The 25,243-nt window shown below is 42.2% G+C and overlaps 1 protein-coding gene across 1 annotated transcript; it reads left to right on the forward strand.

Annotated features, from left to right (window-relative positions):
- Positions 1–428: 428 nt before the first annotated feature.
- Positions 429–23,573, forward strand: LOC110508995 (receptor-interacting serine/threonine-protein kinase 2). The gene is made up of 11 exons (XM_021589929.3): positions 429–2,161; positions 2,979–3,132; positions 5,215–5,370; positions 5,950–6,107; positions 10,838–10,887; positions 11,213–11,374; positions 11,813–11,898; positions 12,583–12,690; positions 14,490–14,586; positions 14,806–15,021; positions 19,092–23,573. Exons 1-11 carry the CDS (start codon positions 1,965–1,967, stop codon positions 19,475–19,477), a joined length of 1,770 nt encoding a protein of 589 aa, XP_021445604.1. The 5' UTR covers positions 429–1,964; the 3' UTR covers positions 19,478–23,573.
- The last annotated feature ends 1,670 nt before the right edge of the window (positions 23,574–25,243 follow it).

Consider the following 25,243-nt stretch of genomic DNA (forward strand, 5'->3'; position numbering starts at 1 on the left):
CATTTCAGTTGAATGCATTCAGTTGTAGAACTGACCCTTCCCTTTTCTTACTGTCCAGTAGACAAGACAATGGACCTGATCGGACAGCTCAGAGCTTCTGCTCTTGTCTGTCCATAAGAAACAATTGGATTGGTGGAAGAGGCAGGTCAGGCCAGGAGCAAGGAAGAGGGTGTGGTCAAGCAAGGCATCCCCCGAGGCTAGATGCCCTAATGTTTTTATCAGAACGGGCGTAGATTAGTTTCGCCTTTTTCTTTTCCCGACATGAGTTTGTGGTGTTTACTTTAAAAAATTAAAAAATATAAAAGATAAAAAACGTCATTAAAATTATAGCTCACAACTGTGCAGGGGGAGAGGGGTGGGGGCGCTAAAGGAGTGCATTCACATATATCTACACACTTTCATACACACACTATTGATTGTAATTTTTTTATATATATTTTTTTTTTACTGTCCACAATATATTACATATATTTATTGTCTCTCTGTGGTCACAAAAAAAACGAGTGTCGCATGTGGGCGTGTCTAAATCCCGCCAATTTCCCAGCAAAGGCGTTCAAAGATACCGTAAAGTAAATATATGGGCAACAAAACCTATATATTTCAACTTGTCTTTTTCGTGTTTTACTTTCATTTTTTGCCGCGTTATTAAATATGATGGTATATATTTGCTACTTGACACGTCAAACGAATTATAGCAAAGTACTTCAGATGGTGCCAGAATGTTGCAGTCCTTTTTGAAGAGTCAATGAGCTTGTTTTAGTGGTAAGGCTGAAGCAACCGAGTGCAGAAGAAAGTCCAGAAGGAAAGCTGGGGAAAGTACATCTGCGCCTGCATTACTTGCTGTTTGGGGTTTTAGGCTGGGTTTCTGTACAGCACTTTGTGACATAGGCTGATGTAAGGGCTTTATAAATAAATTTGATTGATTGATTGAGTCGGACAATGATGGCTCAGTGCAACATGGCAGTGTTGCCATTGTTTTATAAAGTGTTTCTTTGTCATTTCGAAATAAACATATCTCAAACCTCCATATTACACACTCACAAACTGTAAATATGTGTGTACATTGTACTTTTAATTGTTTACCGAGAGAGCCTCATATCACATTAAATTGTACATATCCACATGAATGCGGGTCACATCTTCGGTCAAATTCGCGTGGGTCAAACAAACAACAACTGAACATTGCAGTCGAAACTTCATGACCTTTGATCACATGGTTTTTGTGACGTTCATGAAGTCGATGTAAGGAGCAAATCGGACCGTTTTTATCCCCATAATATATCGCACTTTGAAATGAGACTTGACAAAATTGGTCCGCTCGAACGAGCCCAATCACAACGCCATAACGTTCGGATCCTGAATGTAACTCAAAAGAAACCCGGAAGGGTCTTGTCATCCTATCCCTTCACACAATTACAACAACGGACACAGAAACCACCGCTTTCGTAGTTACCTAAACGTAAAATGTAAACATTGCTGTCCTTATTTTAATCAGTCAGTTATTTTGTAGCACGCTACTAGCTAACTAATGACGGACTTCTACAGGGTCAAGAATATGCCCCAATGCCGTGTCTTTAGCTTACAAGTATAAATCAGTCACCGGTTGTTTTGGCGTGGAGTGGTTTTTAGTCCCTAACGTTACTCGCTAGAGAGTTGGATACATTGACAGAAAAGGACAGTCTAACATTTTTTTGTTAGCAACAATTCAAGTCACTGTTTTTTTTTTTCTTCCGACGTCCAGTTGCAATCATTAACACTGGCAGCGCGAGCACATTATATCAAACCTGCAAGTCAAACGTCATCACGTAGCTAGCTACCTTTTTAATGGAACTGTACTCGGCTCTGTCAAGCCACCAGGGTCTTTTCGTTGCATCGGGAACAGGAACTCTCAATTCCGCTTTCTCTTTTAGTCAGAGGAGGACAAGCTTTTTTCAAGAGCTCCTTATTGTAGGTTCACAATAATTATGGAGCAGCAGCACACGGGCTGTGTGAACCTTTGTAGTCTCACGAGCACTCTACCGGTGATCCCCTATCAAAAGCTGACGGACTTGCATTACCTGAGTAAAGGTGGGTTCGGAACCGTGTTCAAGGCACAGCATTGCGATTGGCGGACCACCGTTGCCATCAAGTGTCTGAAATTGGATTCGCCTGTTGGCGAAAGGTATGTTTGTTCAAATCGAGATCTAATCTATCATCGCCTTGTCAGATTTGATTAATGTATCGACTAGATAGGCCATGATCATGACTCAAAGTTCCAGTACATTACACATAAGTCATTAGTCGAATACGTGTTCTGTACAGGGGAGTTTCATTAATATCCCCGACACTAAATCTGAGCATTGCCATGGATAATTAACATGCGTTGCTTGCGGTACGGTTTTGCAACCATGAGAACCATATCTTTCATGTCAGCGATAAAGGATTTTCAAAATACAAAAGGTTTAAATTGATACACCTTTTTTTATAGGGTTCCCACACGGCCACATTTCCATGTTACAGCGTTTGTTTACAGGAGACGGTGACTAACTGACCTGTGCTAATTAGCTCTCTGCGTCTCCGAACATCTGTGTGTAAACGGAAGACAGGCGCCACAAACGTGTTGTCAGGGAAAAATACTGTCGGCTGCAACTGTGTTAAATACAGTGTGTATTTTGCATTTGTGAAATTATTTTGATATGAAAGTAGAGGGATTTGGCTTCGAGGCATCTCGCCCTTTTTAAATAGAACACGTAAGGTCCTTGGACTAAGAAGTAAAGTTAGGCTCTCTAGTCCAATATTGGGCTAAAGGAGAAGTAGATATTACGAGCCTCATGGATATGTGCCAATTTGAATAGAAAATACATTAATTTCACTGTTTTCTATCACTCAGAAATGTACCTTATTTTTTTCAATACACACAAAGATTCAATATGAATCTCAATTCCTGTGTCACTTGAATGACTAATGTCAAAATGTTCTCATCATGACTGTGTTTACAGGGAGAGGAATTGCCTACTGAAGGAGGCGGAGGTGCTTCACAAGGCCAGGTTCAACTACATCATCCAAATCTTTGGCGTGTGCAACGAGCCTGAGTTCTTCTGCATCGTCACTGAGTACATGAGCAATGGCTCTCTGGATCAGCTGCTTCACGAGGTACACACCGTTAGTAAGAACAGTGTACCTGTTCAAACAAGGGAGTTGGGACTGAGGCACAAGAATCTTGCCATACCAGTCTAGGGGCTTTTCATTTCCTTCTCCCACAACTGTTTCGAAGCAGAGTATAGGCATAGTGTTTACCACTATCATTTTGAATGAAGAAGAATGTCATTCAGGCTATCAGATTGCAATACTCTCGCTATGACTGAAAAATGTGAGCGCTGCGATGTCGGCACAATACTTAGCACTGGCATTTCTTCTCATTCCCCCCAGTCCAGGGGTCTCCTACATTTTCTAGCATTTAGAGCTTCTTTTAATACAATGAAACATCCCGAGCTACAACTTTTTTTCCCTAGTTTTTAAATAGGCACATTCTCTTCTCCACTACCCTGCAACTCTTCCCCAGGTCTTTAGTGTACAAGAAAAAGTAGTGCACTATTTTTTTCTGTCGATTATACCAAGTAAAAGAATGGTTAATAAACAACTCAGTAAAAATGTTCCTGGTTTTAGATTGTAATTTTTAGAGTGAAATAAAATTAACAATTGATCATAGAGAAACAATGGAATTGGATGTTCTGAGTCCATGTCAATGGTTAATCACATCTGAAGACTATTTTTCATTGAGCATCTAGCGAGTGAGGCATGTGATGTCTAATGTCACAGTCTAGCAATGGTTCTGTACTGCTCATTTCATGCCAAAGTTTGCAAATAATAGGAACAAATTCTATACAGTGCATTTGGAAACTATTCAGACCCTTTCCCCAAATGTTCTTACGTTACAGCCTTATTCTAAAATGGATTAAAACATTTTTTCAAAAATGTTAAAGTCCATCTACACACAATACCCCATAATGACAAAGGGAAAACTGTTTTTTAGATTTTTTTTTTTACAAATTAGCAAGCATAAAAAAAAACATACCTTATTTACATAAATATTCAGACCCTTTGCTATGAGACTTGAACTTGAGCTCCGGTGCATCCTGTTTCCATTGATCATTCTTGAGATGTTTCTACAACTTGATTGGAGTCCACCTGTGGTCGAAGGAATTGTCCCTAGAGCTCAGAGACAGGATTGTCGAGGCACAGATCTGGTGATGGATAAGAAAACATGTCTGTAGCATTGAAGGTCCCCAAGAACACAGTGGCCTCCCTCATTCTTAAATGGAAGAAGTGTGGAATCACAGACACTCTTCCTAGAGCTGGCCGCCCTACCAGACTGAGCAATCAGAGTCAGGCCTTTGTCAGGGACAGAGCTCCAGAGTTCCTCTGTGGAGACGGGATAACCTTCTAGAAGGACAATCATCTCTGCAGCACTCCACCTTTCAGGCCTATATGGTAGAGTGGCCAGACAAAAGCCACTCCTCAGTAAAAGGCACATGACGGCCTGCTTGAAGTTTGCCAAAAGGCACCTAAAGGACTCTCAGACCATGAGAAACCAGATTATCTTGTCTGATGAAACCAAGAATGAACTCTTTGGTCTGAATGCCAAGTGTCACTTCTAGAGGAAACCTGGAACCATCCCTAGGGAGAAGCATGGTGGTGGCAGCATCATGCTGTGGGGATGTTTTTCAGTGGAAGAGACTGGAAGACTAGTCAGGATCATGGGAAAGATGAACGGAGCAAAGTACAGAGATCTTTGATAAAATTCTGCTCCAGAGCACTCAGGACCTCAGACCGGGGCTAAGGTTCACTTTCCCAACAGCACAACGACCGTAAGCACACAGCCAAGACCCCGCAGGAGTGGCTTTGGGACAAGTCTCTGAATGTCCTCGAGTGGCCCAGCCCGAGCCCCGACTTGAATCCGATCAATATTGCTGAACATTAATTGGCAGATATTGTGTTAGGTTTGGCAATTTAAGCAAATCGTGGCCAACCAGGGTTGTGATGATGTCAATGTTGCATTTTTTTTAAATGGAGCTGGCAGCTTGCAGTGTCTGATACTTGTGAGATTTGTTTATGACTGTTTGCGGTAGAACATTTGAAAATGTCATGTACTTTCAGAATTGTTTGGCGAGTTACTCTTAGGTGGGCTGCGAGCTACTGGTAGTACTTTCCCTTCTCTCCTCCCACACTCTGTAGAAGACAGTGTACCCCCTGCTGGCCTGGTCGTTGAGGCTGCGTGTCCTGTACGAGATAGCTCTAGGGGTTAACTTCCTACACAACATGACCCCACCCCTCCTGCACCACGACCTCAAAACGCAGAACATTCTGCTCGACGGAGAGTTTCATGTCAAGGTGTGTGTGTCAACCTCTGTCTTACTTAGCAGTTTTCATATTATATAGTCCCCTGAATCACTGTTCGTCTAAGCCTATTGTTTTACAAAGCATGTTGACAAATAACATTTGATTTTGTTTGCTAAGGCAAAGGCAATTTGTCTTCCATTTAATATGACCAAAATATTCATGGTTCCAATTAAACTGTTTGGTCATACTGAAAACGGGGGCAGGAGATGATTAAAATATGAATCAGCTCTCCATCATCCAGCTCAACCCTCCTGCATGAACCAATCTAATCTTCATCTGCCCCTATTAAGCTTCATGTATTAATGAGGCTTTTAACTGACTAAAGTCGTAATGGCCCAGATTCATTTTGGTTGTGTATAAATAAACAGCATTTTCGAATTTCCCTGAGAAATAGCCTAGGCCTACATATTTGAATGTCTCTGATGATCAATGTCTCCTTGGAAGTTCAGGGTTGTGTTCTTGTAGGGAGAAAATGTTTGAAAACAAGGAAGTACTACCTGTCCAATAAGAATTTTCACTTTTCGTTGCAAAATCCTGCTCTCAAAACCCAGTTGTCCTTGTTGTGTCCAGATAGCAGATTTTGGCCTGTCTAAGTGGCGTCAGCTATCCATCAGTAAAGGCTCAGGATCCAAGCCACCTGAGATGGGGGGCACCGTCATCTACATGCCACCCGAAGCTTACGAACCCTCCAAGAGCCGCAGGGCAGATGCCAAACACGACATGTACAGGTGAGCCAACAAGAACCAGGTTTTGAATTAAAGGACCTGGCCAGATCTGTTTGTGCTTTAGCCAGCCCCTCTGCTATATGCATGGCATGACAATGAACAACCGAGCACTATGCTAAAGCCCAAAGTGATATGGCATCCAGGCAACCTGTAAGTCATGAATAATATTAACATACTGTAGCTAGGTTCAGACCACTATCTTAAAGGGCCTCTAAAAAGTCTAAATCCAACTTTTCATCTGACCATATCCTGTGATTTCTTTATTCTGTATCAGCTAAAAATGTTTGATCACAATACAGCGTTTAGGCTTTTAGCATAGCCCCTTTTCCACCCCTGGCTTCCCCCTACTAGCTAACCACTAGCAGCCTTGAAACACATCACTTATTAGCAGTTCAGCATTTCTCCTACTGTTACACAAAATCAAGATTAACATTGTCTATCATAATATACAATTGACGTCTATGACCAAACTGGCTAACACTCTGTTGTTGGCCAATGGGAGCTATAGCTAGCCACATGCTAAACTGAGAGCCGCTACTACTAGCAGCAGTAAATCCATATATAATGGCTAACACAAACATTGGCTACCATGATATCCTGCAAATTATATCCAATAAAGATCAGGCAGTTCAGCAAAAATAAAGACATACCTTGAAATAAACAATGACATTCATCCAATATTATTTGACAATTTCTGTAACGTGCCGCCACCAACAGACCATTCCCTTCTTGGCATCAAAGCCGGAATGAATAGAAGAATGGCGCTGGAGGGAATAGCAGACGTTTTACGGGCTCCTGGCCAATTGTGCTATTTTTTTTTTGTTGGGTTGTTGTGCTGATCGTAACTTTTTTTTTGTCCATAATGTTTCCATTATCATTTCCTATGACCGAAAAGAGCTTCTGGACATCAGAAAAGCGATCACTAACCTCGATTTGGATGAGGATTTCTACTTCAATGAGTTGGCGGCGAAGTACATATTGCTCATCCCGGACCAGGCCCAAATTCCCGACGATCAAAAAAGGAAGAGGCGGTGTTATAGAGGCCGGCGTGCAGGATACCCAACGACACTACGTCGGCATGTGGATAAACCGCCTCTACCCTCCGTTCGTTCTATTGGCAAACGTGCAATCACTGGAAAATAAATTGGACGAGCTCCATTCGAGACTATCCTATCAACGTGATCTGAAGAACTGTAATATCCTATGTTTTTCAGTCGTGGCTGAACAAAATCATTTAAAATATAAATCTAGTAGGTTTTTCTATACATCAGCAAGACAGAATGGCATCGTCGGGTAAACTCAAAGGGGGTGGTGTGTGTCTCTGTTAACAACCGCTGGTGCACAATCTCTAATATTACGGAAGTCTCAAGGTTCTGTTCACCTGAGTTAGAATACCTCATGATAAGCTGTAGGCCATACCATTTAACAAGAGTTTTTACAACACATTTTTTTTTAAGTGGATGCTAAGCTACAGGACTGTTTTGCTATCGCAGACTAGAATATGTTCCAGGATTCATCCAATGGCATTGAGGAGTTTACCCCATCAGTCACCTTCTTCATTAATTAGTGCATTGACGACATCATCACCCACAGTGACCGCACATACATATCCCAGCCAGAAGCCATGGATTACAGGCAACATCCATACTGAGCTAAAGGCTGCAGATTTCAAGGAGCGGGACACCAATCTGGATGCTTGTAAGACATCATCAAACAGACAAAGCGTCAATACAGGACTAAGACTGAATCCTATTACACCGGCTCTGACACTTGTCGAATGTGGCAGGGCTTGCAAACTATCACAATTTACAAAGGGAAACCCAGCAGCGAGCTGCCCAGTGATGCAACCTATCAGACAAGCTAAATGCCTTCTATGCTTGGTTTGAGGCAAGCAATACTGAACCATGCATGAGAGCACCAGCTGCTTTGGACGACTGTGTGATCAAGATCTCTGTAGCCGACATAATAACTTTTTAAGCAGGCTAACATTCACAAGTCCACAGGGCCAGAACGATTACCAGGATGCGTACTCCGAGCATGCACTGACCAGCTGGCAAGTGTTTTCAATGACATTTTCAATCTCTCCCTGACCCAGTCTGTATTACCTACATGTTTCAAGCAGACCACCATAGTCCATGTGCCCAAGATTGCCAAGGTAACCTGTTTAAATGACTGTCGCCCTATAGTACTCAACATCTGTAGCCATTAAATGCTTTGAAAGGCTAGTTGTGGCTCACATCAATCGTCCCAGGCACCCTGGACCCATTCCAATTCTCCTACCACCACAGATGGAGGTACTCTCCATTAAACTCCACACTTCCCTTTCCCACCTGGACAACAAGAACACCTCCATGAGAATGATTTTCATTGACTATAGCTCAGCGTTCAACACCATAGTGCCCTTCAAGCTCATCACTAAGCTAAGGACCTTGGGACTAAACACCTCCCTCTGCAAATCGATTCTGGACTTGCTCATGGGCTGCCCCCAGGTGGTGTGGGTAGGAAACATCTGCCATGCTGACCCTCAAAACGAGGGTCTCGGGTGCGTGCCTAGTCCCCTCCTGTACTCCCTGTTCACCCATGACTGTATCTGCGCACGACTCCAACACCATCAAATTTGCTGACGACACCGGTGGTAGGCCTGATCACTGACAACAGTGAGACAGCCTATACGGAGGTGGTCAGAGTAGTAGTATGGTGCCAGGAGAAAAACCTCCCTCAATGTCAGCAAGACAAAAGAGCTGATCGTGCTCTTCAGGAAACGTGAATGGAGGCATGCTCGGCCCTTCCATCGACCGGGCTGTAGTGGAGTGGGTCGAGAACTTCAAGTTCCTCGATGTCCACATCACCTATCATGGTCCAAATACACCAACCAACATTAATAGGGCACGACAAAGCCTATTTCCCCCCTCAGGAGACTGAAAAGATTTGGCATGGGCCCTCAGATCCTCAAAGTTCTACAGTTACACCATTGAAAGCATCTTGATTGGCTGCATCACCACTTGGTATGGCAACTGCTTGGCTACAGAAGGTAGTGTGTACGGCCCAGTACATCCCTGGGTTCCTGAACAGCTTGGGGTTCCTGAACAGCTTGTACCCACAGCTGAACAGCTTGTACCCACAAGCCATAAGATCGCTGAACACTTAATCAAATGGCTACCCGGACTATTTGTATTGACCAGGTTTTTTTTATTGCACAGACTCTCTTGCACTGGCTCTATGCACACTTACTTGACCCACACATACTAAACTGACACTCCCAACACACCCACACAAACATATTTCTGTGGGGATCTACCTCAAATATACAATTAGTTTCTACAACATTCCTTGCATATCATTTTTCAAAGGGAGTAGCAGAAGTGTCATTTTTCACAACTTTAAAGGGGGCTGAACTTCCTGATTTTAGCCTCTGTTTCAATTATCTTCATTAAGAAATGAAACTGCGAATGGGGTTTTGTTTGTTTTTGTGTGTGTGTGTGCGAATGTGAGAAGCATTTGTACTTCACTCTGGCAAAATGGTACACAGTTAGTACATCACCCTTTTTAGATAACTTGAAACAGTTTAACCAGGTCTTGTGTCTGGAAGTAGCCTAAACTAGCTACTGTAGCAAGCTAGCCAACTTCTTTCGCCAATTAGCTTCAGCCGGCCGGTGTGCGTCCGTGGCAAAGTTGGTTTGACTTTGGATTGCCTGTCTGTGGGGCTAGTTAAGGACCGTCAATAAATTGCACAATGTAAATGGAACAATATTTTCATGTTGCACAACTTTTTAGTTCTCATTAAATGTGTTCAATATTTGTACATGGATTTCTACAATTGAGTTGGTTTGAGGTTTTTAAGTAATTGAAATTTGGAGCTATTGACATTTTAAAAATATTGTCCCATGTACATTATGTAATTTACTGATGGTCCCTAACTAACCCCATATATGTCAAATAAAATGTACCATGGGCATTATAATTGGGTTGCATGCAGCTGCTTTCCGAATTGATGATTACTTGGGTGCTGTGGGCAGGATTGAAATAAACTGTTACGGTACCCTTAATTCCGTGACATACCATAATTAAGAAATAATCTCGCAAATCTCAGTTTTGGACGAGACTGACTATGACAAATTATCCTATTTTAGACTTTGTAGTCCATTTTGACACCTAGAATAAATGTCTGACTCCTATCGATGCCACAGGCCGTTTTCAAAAGGAGAAGTTGCTTATCATGTTTAGTTGCTATTTAATAGAAGATTGTATTTCAAGGCAAGTGTAGTATTTAGCCTTAGGTAAATCAATCCACATTCCTCCCGGAGCAAACGGTGAAGTACTTTGTTAAGTTTCAATTTCATTGATCTCAGTGAGCGTCTCTAAGGTGCTTGCCCTTTCTAGATGAACACCCCCTTAAAGGAACCCCTTGTTTCAGTGAAGATGTCACAAAAGGAAATGCTGAAAAGAGATATGAGACTAGCCCTTCAAGTTCCCCTAACCTCTGACTGATTCACAGTCACTGGGGCTTTTGGGCAGTAGACTGTCATGGTGACTGAGTCATGCCTCCACTGGGAAGTGTATTGGCCTTTTGTGTACGACTGAGGAAATGAGATTCATGACTGACTCTTAGTATTAGACATCCCTTTGAGGGGAATGCTCATCTGACATCAATATTTATTTTTCTCCCCAGAGGCTGCTATTCTAACTGTGGGTCAAATAAAGCTTTTTTTGTTTTTTTTATGTTCCCATTTTAGTTACGCAATCATTATGTGGGAGGTGCTGGCCAGGAGGATACCATTTGAAGGTAATTTAAGGTTTAGATGTTGTTTTTACTGGTGGAATGCAGTATAGAATGTTTGTAAAAGCAATGTGTTTTTTATGGATGTTAATAACCTCTTTTATGGAATCATATAACCTCATTCAAAATAAATGTTGTCAGCTATACATACACGTTAGATTAGCCTCATGACCTTACTGTTTCTTGTCAGTGACATATACCAAACTCATGAGTTAACATTTATAGTCCTCTGCATGCTCAAAAATAGTGGTGGGATTTCCAGACGCAAGTGATATTAAATCTTCATTCAGAAGTTAAAAAAAACTGAGTGAGCATTTGTATTTCTGTACAGAGGCGACCAACCCCATGCAGATCATGTTCAGCGTGCTGCGGGGGGCACGTCCGGAAACAGGCCTGGACTGTCTGCCAGGGGACATCCCCAGCAGGGAGACACTCATCAACCTCATGACTTTCGGCTGGACCGCTAACCCCGACGAACGGCAATCCTTCCTCCGTAAGAGACATGACCTCTAACCTTTGACCTCAACTCGTTACCTTCACATAGGCTGAAGTTGCCCCTAGACCTCAGAACAGTTTGGCGCTTTCGTGACACAAATGTTTATGGTTAGGATTTGGGAAAAATAAGCTGATTCTGGATCTGTGCCTAATGGGGACTTCTACTCACAGCCAACAAATACCTCTTTCTTCTCAGTAAGAGATCACCCCTCACCTTTCATCTTAACTCACAGTAACCTTTACTGACTCAGACAGATGCCATTCTAACCTTATCTTGTTACTTGGCACAGAAACCTCCCTTATGATCAATATACCTAACTCAATGTTTTGTACAATTAATACATTGATGTCAATGTATTATCTATGTAGGTGTTGCAAGTATACATTTGTCCCTAAAAACTATAGAGCCATAACAGTCTCTACTTGTCTTGTGCAGAGTGTGTGATGGAGCTGGAGCCAATGCTGAGGAGGTTCGATGAAATCAACGTCCTGGAGGCCGTGCTGGAGGTCAAGAAGTCAAAGGTCAGTCAGTGCGAGATTGTCCAGTACACAGGTCAAAAGGAAAAGGTTTGGCAGGAAACATACAGACCCAAGTCATTCACTATGACTCAAGTAACCTCATCCCCAGGCTCATATGACCTCCCTGTGTATTGTTTTAATGTTTTAGTTCTGTTTGTGATAGCCCCAAATTTGATGACTTCAGACTTGACCAGGGTTTGGCGCATCGTGACTCATTGATATGTCTTGAGATGGATGACTTGACAAATGACGAACAGAGAGACAAATGTATGACTTCACATTTTGGTAGAAATAATCCAACCCCTACTTTCACTTCCTTATTCACCGTTTAACGTGGAAAGAAATGCACACAATGATTTGCATCAGTTTATTTTTAAGCAATAAGGTATGAGGAGGTGTGGTATATGGCCAATATACCATGGCTAAGGGCTGTTCTAATGCACAACGTATCACGGAGTGCCTGGATACAGCCCATAGTCATGGTATATTGGTCATAATACCACAAATCTCCGAGGTGTCTTATTGCTATTATAAACTGGTTACCAACGTAATTAGAGCAGTAAAAATAAGTGTTTTGTCATACCTGTGGTATACGGTCTGATATACCATGGCTGTCAGCTAATCAGCGTTCAGCGTTCGAACCACCCAGTTTATAAAGCAGCATATATTCTCTATCTCTCTCTCTAGCTGATGAGGCGGGCAAGCTGTTACTCTGCCACACCCGTGGTGTGTGAGAGGGGGAGGGAAGAGGAGAAGTCTCTGAACATTCTGAAGAACAACCCCAGTCCCTGGCCAGTGAGTATAATGACCGGCTGTCCCCGGCAAAAATGTTTTTTGGGTCAACCGAGAGTCCTCTTTTTTTACCAATTGATAGGTCAACATTTTCGAACGTGTATTTTTCATTATATAGACACACCCTGTGTGTTTATTAATAAAATAAACTATAGGCACAGAGCTTATCTGATGCTTTAAGGGTTTGATTAAATAATTAAGATGCACAAATGTGGCAGTTTATTCATGTTCTTCAATCACATTCATCCATCTATTCCGCCTGTCTGCAACGAACATGAAAGTAAATCGTATCAACTATCAACTGTCAGGCCTGATGCTCGCCCTAGCAACATTGAATCAACTATTCTGAGCTCTGTTTCCCACGCCAGTGAGATCTGGACAGACATCTGTATTTGCGCAAAGTTGAGAAGTAATCAGGTTTCCACTGGATCAGAGCATGATGTTTTTTCCATTCGCGCCGAGGCTCGGTGGTCCTCAAAAGGAAGAGAGCTGGAAAGATTTGACAAATACATTGAGAAGCTATTGTCATTCTCAATGGATGTAAAAACAGACTTTGATTGATTTAAATAATTATTTTGCGTGGTATGGTAAGTTAATACTGTCAGACATCCCTAAATGGGCAAGTTTGTACATTTGTGCATAGGCCAGGTAGCCTAGGCCTACTTCTATGCGTAATCGGGTCCTTACTCAACATTGACAGGAGCGCTTCAAACAAAAGACAATGAATTAATTGGCAGAACTTGTTTCTCATAAGTGTAGCGTAGGTTTTATTTTACCTTTATTTAACTAGGCAAGTCAGTTAAGAACAAATTCTTATTTTCAATGACGGCCTGTTCAGGGGCAGAATGACAGACCTTGTCAGCTCAGGGGTTTGAACTTGCAACCTTCCGGTTACCAGTCCAACTCTCTAACCACTAGGCTACCCTGCTGTCTCAGGTTGTGAGCTCTACAAACAACGTGTCCACTCTAATACTAATAATATTAATATATTGTCAGACATTATCAGAAATTACCATAACAAACATTGTAGATTAGAAATTATTGGGATTAATGGTAAATGTACAACTGGTGATATATTGTATGTAATGGGGAATTGATAGTTAGCGTCTATCAGAGGGCAAACAATTTACACAATGAAGTTTTCTTGACTCAACATTTAAAATTATACCCAAGACAAATTATCTTCACATACTATAGGCCTAAGGAATACTCTCATGAACTGTGGCAGGTCCAAAGCAGTAGCCATCTATGGAAAAACCAATGCAATTTCACTTTTTTTTTTTTTTAAATCAAATTGCTTGGCGTGCCAAGGCAAATAGCCTCATGGCACGCATGCCTTGTGTTGCCAATGCCTGTCTGAGAGTGATGGCCTGTGCCGCCTCCGCAATGGATTAGTCCAGGCACGAATCAGACAGGTGTCTTATGTGCCATGAAAAAATATATATATTTGTGACCACTTAACAAGAGAATTTGTCAACCAACAGCCTAAATACTTCCTGAAGGCACTGTATTTTTGTTTTATTCTATAAACTACTGACAACATTGACCAGTTGTAATTTTCTGTAAATAAATGCTCTAAATTACAATATTTTTATTTGGCATTTGGGAGAAATGTTAGTAGTTAATTTTATCCAAACACATACTTATAAATAGTACAACCAGAGAAACTGATCATTTTGCAATGGTCTCTTAATTTTTTCCAGAGCTGTGTATCTGTTCTTTTAGGGCCAGTTTACTCTTATGTAGAGCACTCCGGTGTGTGTGTGTGTGCATGTTTTTAACAAGCTCTGTCACTGCCATAGGGAAGCTCCACCTCTGGCTCTGGGTCTTGCTCCTCCCAGGACACGGACATCTCCCAACCAAGCTCCCTCACTAGCACCAATGCTCCGCCTTCTAAAGGTAAATCCGCCCACTTTCCTAGACTGTGATTGACAGCTGTGATTAACAGTTAACTTTTTGCCCTGAAGGGAAATGGCGAGTTTCCTGAGTACTAGTCTGTTTCTGCGTTGAATACGAGTTGCATTGATACCCAGTTCTCTCTTTTCTCCCTGGAGAAAAGCCTCCTCTGATTGACACCCACCTCTCCTTGTCGCCCCCCCTCCACCCAACCCCTCCTAGAAGTGTCCCCCTCGTTGTTCATGCCCCACACACTGGAGCCTCCGCAGCCCCTCAGAGAGCCGAGCCAGGGGGACAACAACCTCAACAACTACCCCCAGAGCGCCAGGCCCCTGGATGAGCTCAACATTCCCCTCAAACCAGATCTGCCTGAAACAGAGTGTGTGACGTACCTGGACAACCTCACCCTGAAGCCACAGCCATACCAACCCCAGCCAGGTAACATAGTTAAAGTTCCAAATGAAATCACATGACACAACTAACATTAAACTCCTAGTCTCACTACCTACCTAGCTACTGTGTTCTTGGGTATGACACTACAAGCTTGGCACACTTGTATTTGAGGAGTCCAATCAAGTTGTAGAAACATCTCAAGGATGATCAATGGAAACCGGATGCACCTGAGCTCAATTTCCAGTCTCATAGCAAAAGGTCTGAATACTTACAGTTGAAGTCGGAAGTTTACATACATTTAGGTTGGAGTCATTAAAACTTGTTTTTCAACCACTCCACAAATTTCTTGTGAACAAACTATAGTTTTGGCAAGTCGGTTAGGACATCTACTTTGTGCATGACACAAGTCATTTTTCCAGCAATTGTTAACAGACAGATTATTTCACTTATAATTCACTGTATCACAATTCCAGTGGGTCAGAAGTTTACATACACTAAGTTGACTGTGCCTTTAAACAGCTTTGGGAAAGTCCAGAAAATGATATGGCTTTAGAAGCTTCTGATAGGCTAATTGACATAATTTGAGTCAATTGGAGGTGTACCTGTGGATGTATTTCAAGGACTACCTTCAAACTCAGTGCCTCTTTGCTTGACATCATGGGAAAATCAAAAGAAATCAGACAAGACCTCAGAAAAAATATTGTAGACCTCCAAGTCTGGTTCATTCTTGGAAGCAATTTCCAAACGCCTGAAGGTATCACGTTCATCTGTACAAACAATAGTACGCAGGTATAAACACCATGGGACCACGCAGCCGTCATACCGCTCAGGAAGGAGACGCGTTCTGTCTCCTAGAGATTAATGTACTTTAGTGCAAAAAGTGCAAATCAATCCCAGAACAACAGCAGGACCTTGTGAAGATGCTGGAGGAAACAGGTACAAAAGTATATTTTGTCCACAGTAAAACGAGTACTATATTGACATCACCTGAAAGGTCGCTCCGCAAGGAAGAAGCCACTGCTCCAAAACCGCCATAAAAAAATCCAGACTACGGTTTGCAACTGCACATGGGGACAAAGATTGTACTTTTTGGAGAAATGTCCTCTGGTCTGATGAAACAAAAATAGAACTGTTTGGCCATAATGTTTGGAGGAAAAAGGGGGAGGCTTGCAAGCCGAAGAACTCCATCCTAACCGTGAAGCACGGGGTGGCAGCATCAAGGGACTGGTGCACTTCACAAAATAAATGGCAAGATGAGGAAGGAAAATTACGTGGATATATTGAAGCAACGTGTCAAGACATCAGTCAGGAAGTTTAAGCTTGGTCGCAAATGGGTCTTCCAAATGGACAGTGACCCCAAGCATACTTCCAAAGTTGTAGAAAAATGGCCTAAGGACAACACAGTCAAGGTATTGGAGTGACCATCACAAAGCCCTGACCTCAATCCTATAGAACATTTGTGGGCAGAACTGAAAAAGTGTTTGCGAGCAAGGAGGCCTACAAACCTGACTCAGTTACACCAGCTCTGTCAGGAGGAATGGGGGAAAATTCACCCAACTTATTGTGGAAAGCTTGAGGAAAGCTACCCAAAAAATTGGACCCAAAACAAGTTAAACAATATAAAGGCAATGCTACCAAATACTAATTGGGTGTATGTCAACTTCTGACCCACTGAGAAAAGCTGAAATAAATCATTCTCTCTACTATTATTTTGACATTTCACGTTCTTAAAATAAAGTGCCGATCTTAACTGACCTAAGACAGGGAATGTTTACTAGGAGTAAATGTCAGGAATTGTGAAAAACTCAGTATAAATGTATTTGGCTAAGGTGTATGTAAACTTCTGTCTTCAACTGTATGTAAATATGATATTTCTGTTTAAATTGTTAGTTAATCTGTTTTCACGTTGTCATTATGGGATATTGTGTGTAGATTGCTGAGGATTTTTGTTTGTTTATATAATCCATTTTAGAATAAGGCTGGTAACAATGTGGAAAAAGTCAAGGATTCTGAATACTTTCCGAAGGCACTGTGTATGCGTGTAATGTTTGTCTATGGAGATTGCATGGCTGTGTGCTCGATTTTATAAGCCTGTCAGCAACGGATGTGGTTGAAATAGCCCAATCCACTAATTTGAAGGGTGTCGACATACTTTTGGACAGACAGACAGACAGACAGACAGACAGACAGACAGACAGACAGACAGACAGACAGACAGACAGACAGACAGACAGACAGACAGACAGACAGACAGACAGACAGACAGACAGACAGACAGACAGTCAGTCAGTCAGTCAGTCAGACAGTCAGTCAGTCAGTCAGCCAGCCAGCCAGCCAGCCAGCCAGCCAAAGTTTGGACACAGCTACTCATTCAAGAGTTTCTTTATTTTTAATATTTTCTACATTGTTGAATAGTGAAGTCATCAAAACTATAGAATCATGTAGGAACCAAAAAAGTGTTAAACAAATCCAAATATATTTTGCCTTGATGACCGCTTTGCACACGCTTGGCATTCTCTCAACTAGCTTCACCTGGAATGCTTTTCCAACAGTTATGAAGGATTTCCCCCATATGCTGAGCACTTGTTGGCTGCTTTTCCTTCACTCTGCGGTCCAACTCATCCCAAACCATCTCAATTGGGTTGAGGTCGGGTGATTGTGGAGGCCAGGTCATCTGATGCAGCACTCCATCACTCTCCTTCTTGGTCAAATAGCCCTCCTTCTTGGTCAAATAGCCTTCCTTCTTGATCAAATAGCCCTCCTTCTTGGTCAAACATCCTGGAGGTGTGTTGAGTCATAGTCCCACTATCATTTGTTTTTCAACAGGACAAAGCACAAACCAGATGGGCTGGTGTATTGCTGCAGAATGCTGTGGTAGCCTTGCTGGTTAAAGTGTGCCTTGAATTCTAAATAAATCACTGACAGTGTCACCAGCAAAGCACCACCACACCTCTGCCTCCATGCTTCACGATGGGAACCAACGATGATGGACTGTCGTTTCTCTTTAGTTATTTCAGCTGTTCTTGCCATAATATGGACTTGGTCTTTTACCAAATAGGGCCATCTTCTGTATACCACCCATACCTTGTCACAACACAACTGATTGGCTCCAACACATTAAGAATGAAAGAGATTCCACAAATGAACTTTTAACAAGACACACCTGTTAATTTTAAATGCAAGTGACTACCTCATGAAGCTGGTTGAGAGAATGCCTATAGTGTTCAAAGCTGTCAAGGCAAAGGGTGGCTACTTTGAAGAATCTCAAATATAAAATATATTTTGATTTAACTTTTGTTTTTGGTTACTACATGATTCCATGTGTAATGTCATTGTGTTGAAGTCTTCCCAGTTATTCTACAATGTACAAAATAGTAAAATAAAGAAAAACCATTGAATGAGTAGGTGTGTCCAAACTTTTGACTGGTACTGAATATTTGGAACACTGCTCTTTCCATAAGAGACTGGCCAGGTGAATCCAGGAGAAACCTATGATCCTTGTTGATGTCACTTGTTAAATCTACTTCAATCAGTGTAGAAGGGGAGGAGACATGTTAAAAAATATATTTAAAAAATTAAGCCTTGACATAGATTGTGTGTGCCAGCCAGCCAGCCAGCTAGCCATTCGGAGGGTAAATGGACAAGACAAAATATTTAAGTGCCTTTTGAACGGGGTATGGTAGTAGATGCCAGGCGCACCGGTTTGAGTGCGTCAAAAACTGCAATGCTGCTGGGTTTTTCACACTCAATAGTTTCCCGTGTGTGTCAAGAATGGTCCACCACCCAAAGGACATCAAGCCAACTTGACATAACTGTGGGAAGCATCGCAGTCAACATGGGCCCTGTGAAACGCTTTCAACAGTTTGTAGAGAATTGAGGCTGTTCTGAGGGCAAAGGGGGTTGCAACTAAATATTAGGAAGGTGTTCCTAATGTTTTGTACACTGTGTGAGAGAACAGCAGTGGTCCAAGAACAGAGCCTTGAGGAACACTGAAAAGTTTGTCCTATCTAAGGTATGCTTTCATGTTCCTCAGTGCTGTTCCAGGCCACAACTGTTCCAATTATTTATATCACTGCTAATCTAATACCTACTTTGGCTTTATCCAAACCCTCCAGACTTCAACCCATCTTCGGATCCCCCCGACCTAACGCTGGGCCCTGTGGCGCGATGGATCGCAGTGCGGCGCGAGGATATCGTTTCCCAGATGACGGAGGCCTGTCTGAACCAGAGCCTGGATGCCCTGCTGGCTCGCTCTCTCCTGATGCTCGAGGACTACGAGCTGGTGGTGAACCGGGCCACGCGTACCGCCAAGGTCCGCCAGCTCCTTGACACCTGCCACCGCCACAGCGAGGACTTCTGCCGCGTGGTGGTCCGCAAGCTCCAGGACAACAAGCAAATGGGCCTGCAGCCGTACCCCCCAGAGCTCAGCTCCCCTGTGGCCGTGCCAAGCCCCAGCGCACCCCCACTCTCTGTGTCCTACAACAACCCTAGGAAATACTAGAACAGAACTAGACTAGAGACTAAACTGTTCCAAGACTTTTAGCTCTTTGAGCTAGGTAGTGGAAGAAGCCTCTACGGTCTGTTAGTCCTGGGTTATATTCATTAGGCACCAAATGGAAGAAAACTAACTGAAACAGGGAGGGACTACCTAAACTTGTCCAGTAAGACACTTGTTTTCCTTTGCACATTGTTTTGCTACGGTGTGCACTAGTGAATTACGACCCTGGGTTTTGACTGTGAACTTTGAATTTAGTGTGGTAGGGTCAAGCCCAGCTGTCGTTTCATATTGCTCATCGTGGTACCTACTTTCCTGCCCACTCACACAGGACATTCTCTGTTGCTACTGTTCATTGAACGGAAGGTGCCTAGAAGCTGAGCTTAAGAACTTGAAGGTAAAGATGCCTTTTGGAAAAACAACCAGTATTCACTAAATTTCACCTGTTCTCTGAAAGCAGAGAACTGGTTGGGATTAGCAATCATAATCAAAAACCTGTTAGAATTTAATCCAGGCTTTGAAGAATTATATTATGGATTTTATGTAATTTGACAGGTAAATCATCTCGTTCTCTTGAAGCATTCCCTATATTTTGAGTGATTGGGGTATGGGCCTGAGTTCTGCTTCTATGCATCTTTCTGTTATTGTTGTCCCCCCTTTGCACTGAATGGTTATATCCAGAGACATACTGTATATCCAGAGAGAGACTGTATAACATCATACTGATCTAAGGCTCTGATTTCACTCTTTTGAGTGGACATTCTAGAACAGGGGTATTGAGCTCTTACACTACGAGGTCCGGAGCCTGCTGGTTTTCTGTTATTCCTGATCATTAATTTCACCCGCCTGGTGTTCCAGGTCTAAATCAGTCCCTGATTTTAAGGGGGAACAATGAAAAAAGATAGTGGGACTGGCTTCGAGGTCCAAAGTTGAGTTTGAAGGATCTAGACTCTATGGGTCTGGGTGGGACTCAATTACTGTGACTGAAATTCTGTAGTTGACCCTCTGATCCGGGTCTATGTAACTACAGCTGATAGACCAGAGTGGACATAAATGGATCTGACCACGTCTCTGCATTACCTAGAAATGTTTTATTTTACGCTAATAAGGTGAATCTATTGACTTATGGAGAGCCAACATATATAAAGACCTATTTATTAGCCGGAAGATAAACTTGGCTGATTAACATAAATGTGTCACTCTGGTACAATCGGATCTGGTCTAGACCCTGACCCCTTAAGGTATGGGTCCGGTCTACGTCTGGTTGTTCTCGGGTCTGTTCGGGTCCAGATCTCCCTTTTTTTTCTTTTTTTTTTTAAAGGTCTGATAAAATACTCGACTGGACTTCTGCCATTTTGAAGTTACTGTAGCTTTGTATCTTACAATGTATTTTTTTTTTTTTAACAACTGCCTTTTCAAGACAGATTTTATTTATCTTATCAAGGAGCTTGCGTTGACATTGACATAGGATGGGCCAAGTCAGTGGATTTAAGTTTGGTGTGTAGATGTCGCTACTGTAGAGTTAATCCTTGGTCTTCATCTTGACAAGTTTACATATTGTGACAGACACAATAACACTGTAGCCTGAAAGCAGAAAATAAGGTCATGTAGCTAATGTAGATCAGAGTGTACCAGGATCTGTCTGTAGCTATTTTGGTACTCTCCTTGGACTCAATGGTCTCCGTTATGGGTGGTTTTTGTAGACTTGTTTTTTGCGATAGAGGTCATGGCCCATACTTATACAAATCTCTGTTTGCTCTACATGTTTTGGTACAAGACCAGTGAATGGATAGAGCAGGGTTTAGTCATTGAGCCAAGTGCTAAATATAGTAACATGTCCCTCAGCAGCTTAGAGCTGTGGTTGGTTATCCTGCACTTTGACAAAAACATTCAGCCTCAGATTGTGGCACTCTGGGTGTGTGTGATGCTAAAGTAGAGTCAGCCAGAGCTGTTTTTTCCCACCTAAAGTTTCCATCATCCGGGGCTTTAGGCCAGGGGAGGGGATTCCTACAGTAGAAACCGGTCACAGAAGAAGACGCCAGGGAAGCACACTGAAGAGACTGGTGTATGTTTGTCTAAAGTGGGCCAAAGCAAACGGTTTTACGTAGAACACTTAAGCACTTCATGAATTGCATGGACTTCATATTTCATTCAGTGATCTATCCTCAGTTTTGTCAGCACATGACAGGTCTCGAGTAGCGAAGGGCACTTCCTGGGACACATGACTGGAAATTGAATCGTACTATAGCTTTTATACAAATTTAAATCTATATACCGTAAAGTAATTACACTTTTTAAGGTCACAGTCAAATGTAACTAACTATCTGCGCTAGGTAGGTGGTCATTCTCAGCCTTGAGGTTGTAGTTGGAGCAAGCAGAAGGGCCAACTAAATCTGAGCGCTATAACTAGCTAGCTACAATGTACCCTCAATCTTGGCGCTATAGCTAGCTGTCAACAATGCACACTATCGCCTGTAGAAGCCTCAGCAGGGACCCTGTGTTACGACTGTTTCTCACCTTGGATCTCTCCTCTTCTAATACATATCCAGAAATGACTAAGTGCCAAAATACACTGTAGTTAAGCAATTTCCTGATAAAACAACTTTTCCCGTAGTTACCTCACCATCGTTTCTGTTTCTCTCTCTGTCAGTGATGTGTGCATGCAATGTCTCCACATAGGGAACCAAGAGCGCCACTAAATCAGAGACGTGTAGTTTCTAGAAGCCTTACCGTCAATGCACTTCCTTAAATGAGTTCTGGAGGCACCGTGGCTAAGTATCATTACCTAGGGTCTGTGCCCCCACAATTGTGACCCTTCAAAATTGAAGAGCACTGGCTGAGGGGTTTTAGTGTTTTTTTATTTATTAATCTAGGTGTTCTTACCTATTTTTATTTGATTTGTGCTGCAGAATAAACTACGTTCATTGTTTGCCCACATCATGAGGGTGCTCTTTGTAAGTTTATCAGCTTTTGTTGAATTAGAACATGTGCTGTGTCAGTGGTATAGGGTGGCAACTGGCATGCCAAAGCCAGCCAGGAGAGAAACTCTTCCAAAATCCTCTGGACTTTTACTGCCTTGTTTTCAAACATTTTTGAATATATGAGGCACAGTATTGATCATTTACCACAATTCTTTTCTCACGTGATATTTGCACAAAACTCCAGATGTTATCAAATGACATTTTTTTCTTACATTCCTAATCTTCTTGATATACTTTTGGACAAAATGTTGTATATGTACAACAGTCTTCTTATTGCTCAACTCTATTTATCTTTAGCTGAATTCTTGCCTAGTTCTAAACTATGAGGTGTTAGTTAGAAAAGTGTCTGAAGAAATCATTGTTTACATGGAATTCCTTCAAGCAGCCATCAACATTGCCATATTCAGGGCCAGTGTTCTGTTTTATCCATATACTTGTGTACTTTTTTTTCATATCATTAGCAACAATATTAAATATCCTGTATACATAATGTGTACACTGAGAATACCAAACATTAGGAACACCTTCCTAAAATTGAGTTGCCCTTTTGCCCTCAGAACAGCCTCAATTCGTCAGGGCATGGGCTACAATGTGCCAAGCGTTCCACAGGTATGCTGGCCCATATTATTTCCAGTGCTTCCCACAGTTGTTTCAAGTTGGCTGGATGTCCTTTTGGTGGTGGACCCTTATCAATACATACAGGAACCGGTTGAGTGTGAAAAGCCCAGCAGCGTTGCAGTTCTTGACACAAACCGGTGCACCTGGCACCTACTACCATACCCCGTTCAAAGGCACTTAAATACCCCTCTGAATGGCACACACTCACAATCCAGGTCTCAATCGTCTCCAGGTTTTAAAATCCTTCTTTAACCTGTCTCCTCCCCTTCATCCACACTGATTTTTGAAGGGTATTTAACAAGTGACATCAGTAAGGGATCATAGCTTTCACCTGGTCAGTCTGTCATAGCAGGTATTCTTAATGTTTTGTATACTCAGTGTAATATGTAGCACTGAAGCATCTTTTGGCAGAAGTATAATTCAATATTTACTGTATATGTATTGCATGATGTTTTTGATACCGTTACGCTTTATTGCTGTGTCATTAAAGTGTGTGATCCTTCCACCTGTTTTTTTTCTGATTTTGTTTGCTTACATATTGCCGGTTTAATAAGTATAATATATTTGAGTAGGAAACCAGAAGCTCCAGACAGTTTGCAATAGAACATACCAGAGGGGGGCATCGTTTACTAGGCTACATAACTTATTGGGATCATCTGGTTACCACCAGTGTTTGGAGTACATTGATTTAAAAACAGACCATGGGACACCTTTTCACACTGACATTTATGCTGAATATAAATGCAACATGCAACAATTTTCAAAGGTTTTACAGAGTTGCAGTTCAAAAAACTTGAGACATCTGTCATCATGTGTTGTGACAAAACTGCACATTTTAGAGTGGCCTTTTATTGTCCCCAGCACAAGGTGCACCTGTGTAATGATCATGCTGTTTATAATCAGCTTCTTGATATGCCACACCTGTCAGGTGGATGGATTATCTTGGCAAAGGAGAAGTGCTCACTAACAGGGATGTAAACAAGTTTGTGCACAAAATTTGAGAGAAATAAGCTTTTTGTGTGTATGGAACATTTCTGGCATCTTTGTACAACAAAACTACTTATTTTTCTCAAATAGAGATATAATTCAATTGTGTTTTCTTTGAAAAGATGGGCCTGTTTTCTGCCTGAGTGTGTCACTGTTTTCCACAATTTTCTGGATTACCTCACAAGGGTCGGCATAGCCCTGTCTGGTGTGCCTTTCTAGGACGTGGCCAAATACCTGCCTGAAGACAGGAGGCCCAAGTTTATTGGTAAATGAAATGGTAAGGGTTAGAGCTATAGACACACAGACACGGGGCTGGTTGACAAGATCCTGAGGCCTATTGTGAGGTCCATTTCTTTTTAATTTACGTATCTGTGACCAAAAGATGCATATCTGCATTCCAGTCATGTGAAATCCATAGATTAGGACCTAATGAATATATTTCAATTGACTGATTTCCTCGTTTGAACTGCAACTCATTAATCTACACACAATACCAAAGCAAAAACAGTTTTTTAGAAATTTTAGCAAATGTATCACATTTACGTAAGTATTCAGACCCTTTACTCAGTACTTTGTTGAAGCACCTTTGGCAGCGATTAAAGCATTGAGTCTTCTTGGGTATGACGCTACAAGCTTGACACACCTGTATTGGGGAGTTTCTCCCATTTTTCTCTGCAGATTCTCTCAAGCTCTGTCAGGTTGGACGGGGAGCGTCGCTGCACAGCTATTTTCAGGTCTCTGCAGAGATGTTATATCGGGTTCAACTCCGGGCTTTGGCTGGGCCACTCAAGGACATTCAGAGACTACACCTGTGTTGTCTTGATTGTGTGCTTAGGATCATTGTCCTGTTGGAAGGATGAACCTTCACCCCAGTCTGAGCTCCTGAGTGCTCTGGAGCAGGGTTTCATCAAGGATCTCTCTGTACTTTGCTCCGTTCATCTTTCCCTCGATCCTGGCTAGTCTCAGAGTCCCTGCCGGTGAAAAACATTCCCACAGCATGATGCTGCCACCACCATGCTTCACCATAGGGATGGTGCCAGGTTCCCTCTAGACGTGACACTTCGTATTTAGTCCAAGCGTTCAATCTTGGTTTCATCAAACTACAGAATCTTGTTTCTCATGGTTTAAGAGTCCTTTAGGTTCCATTTGACAAACTCCAAGCAGGCTGTCATGTGCCTTTTACTGA

The sequence above is a fragment of the Oncorhynchus mykiss genome, chromosome 28 (assembly GCF_057628025.1).
Source record: "Oncorhynchus mykiss isolate SJ-2025 chromosome 28, ASM5762802v1, whole genome shotgun sequence".
NCBI lineage: Eukaryota > Metazoa > Chordata > Actinopteri > Salmoniformes > Salmonidae > Oncorhynchus > Oncorhynchus mykiss.

What these genes read in the sequence shown, in the direction of transcription:
- LOC110508995 (XM_021589929.3), top strand. Translation starts at nt 1,965, where the DNA reads ATGGAGCAGCAGCACACGGGCTGTGTGAACCTTTGTAGTCTCACGAGC. An exon ending in GATTCGCCTGTTGGCGAAAG is followed by an intron (nt 2,162 to 2,978) that starts GTATGTTTGTTC and finishes CTGTGTTTACAG; the next exon opens with GGAGAGGAATTGCCTACTGA. An exon ending in CAATGCTCCGCCTTCTAAAG is followed by an intron (nt 14,587 to 14,805) that starts GTAAATCCGCCC and finishes AACCCCTCCTAG; the next exon opens with AAGTGTCCCCCTCGTTGTTC.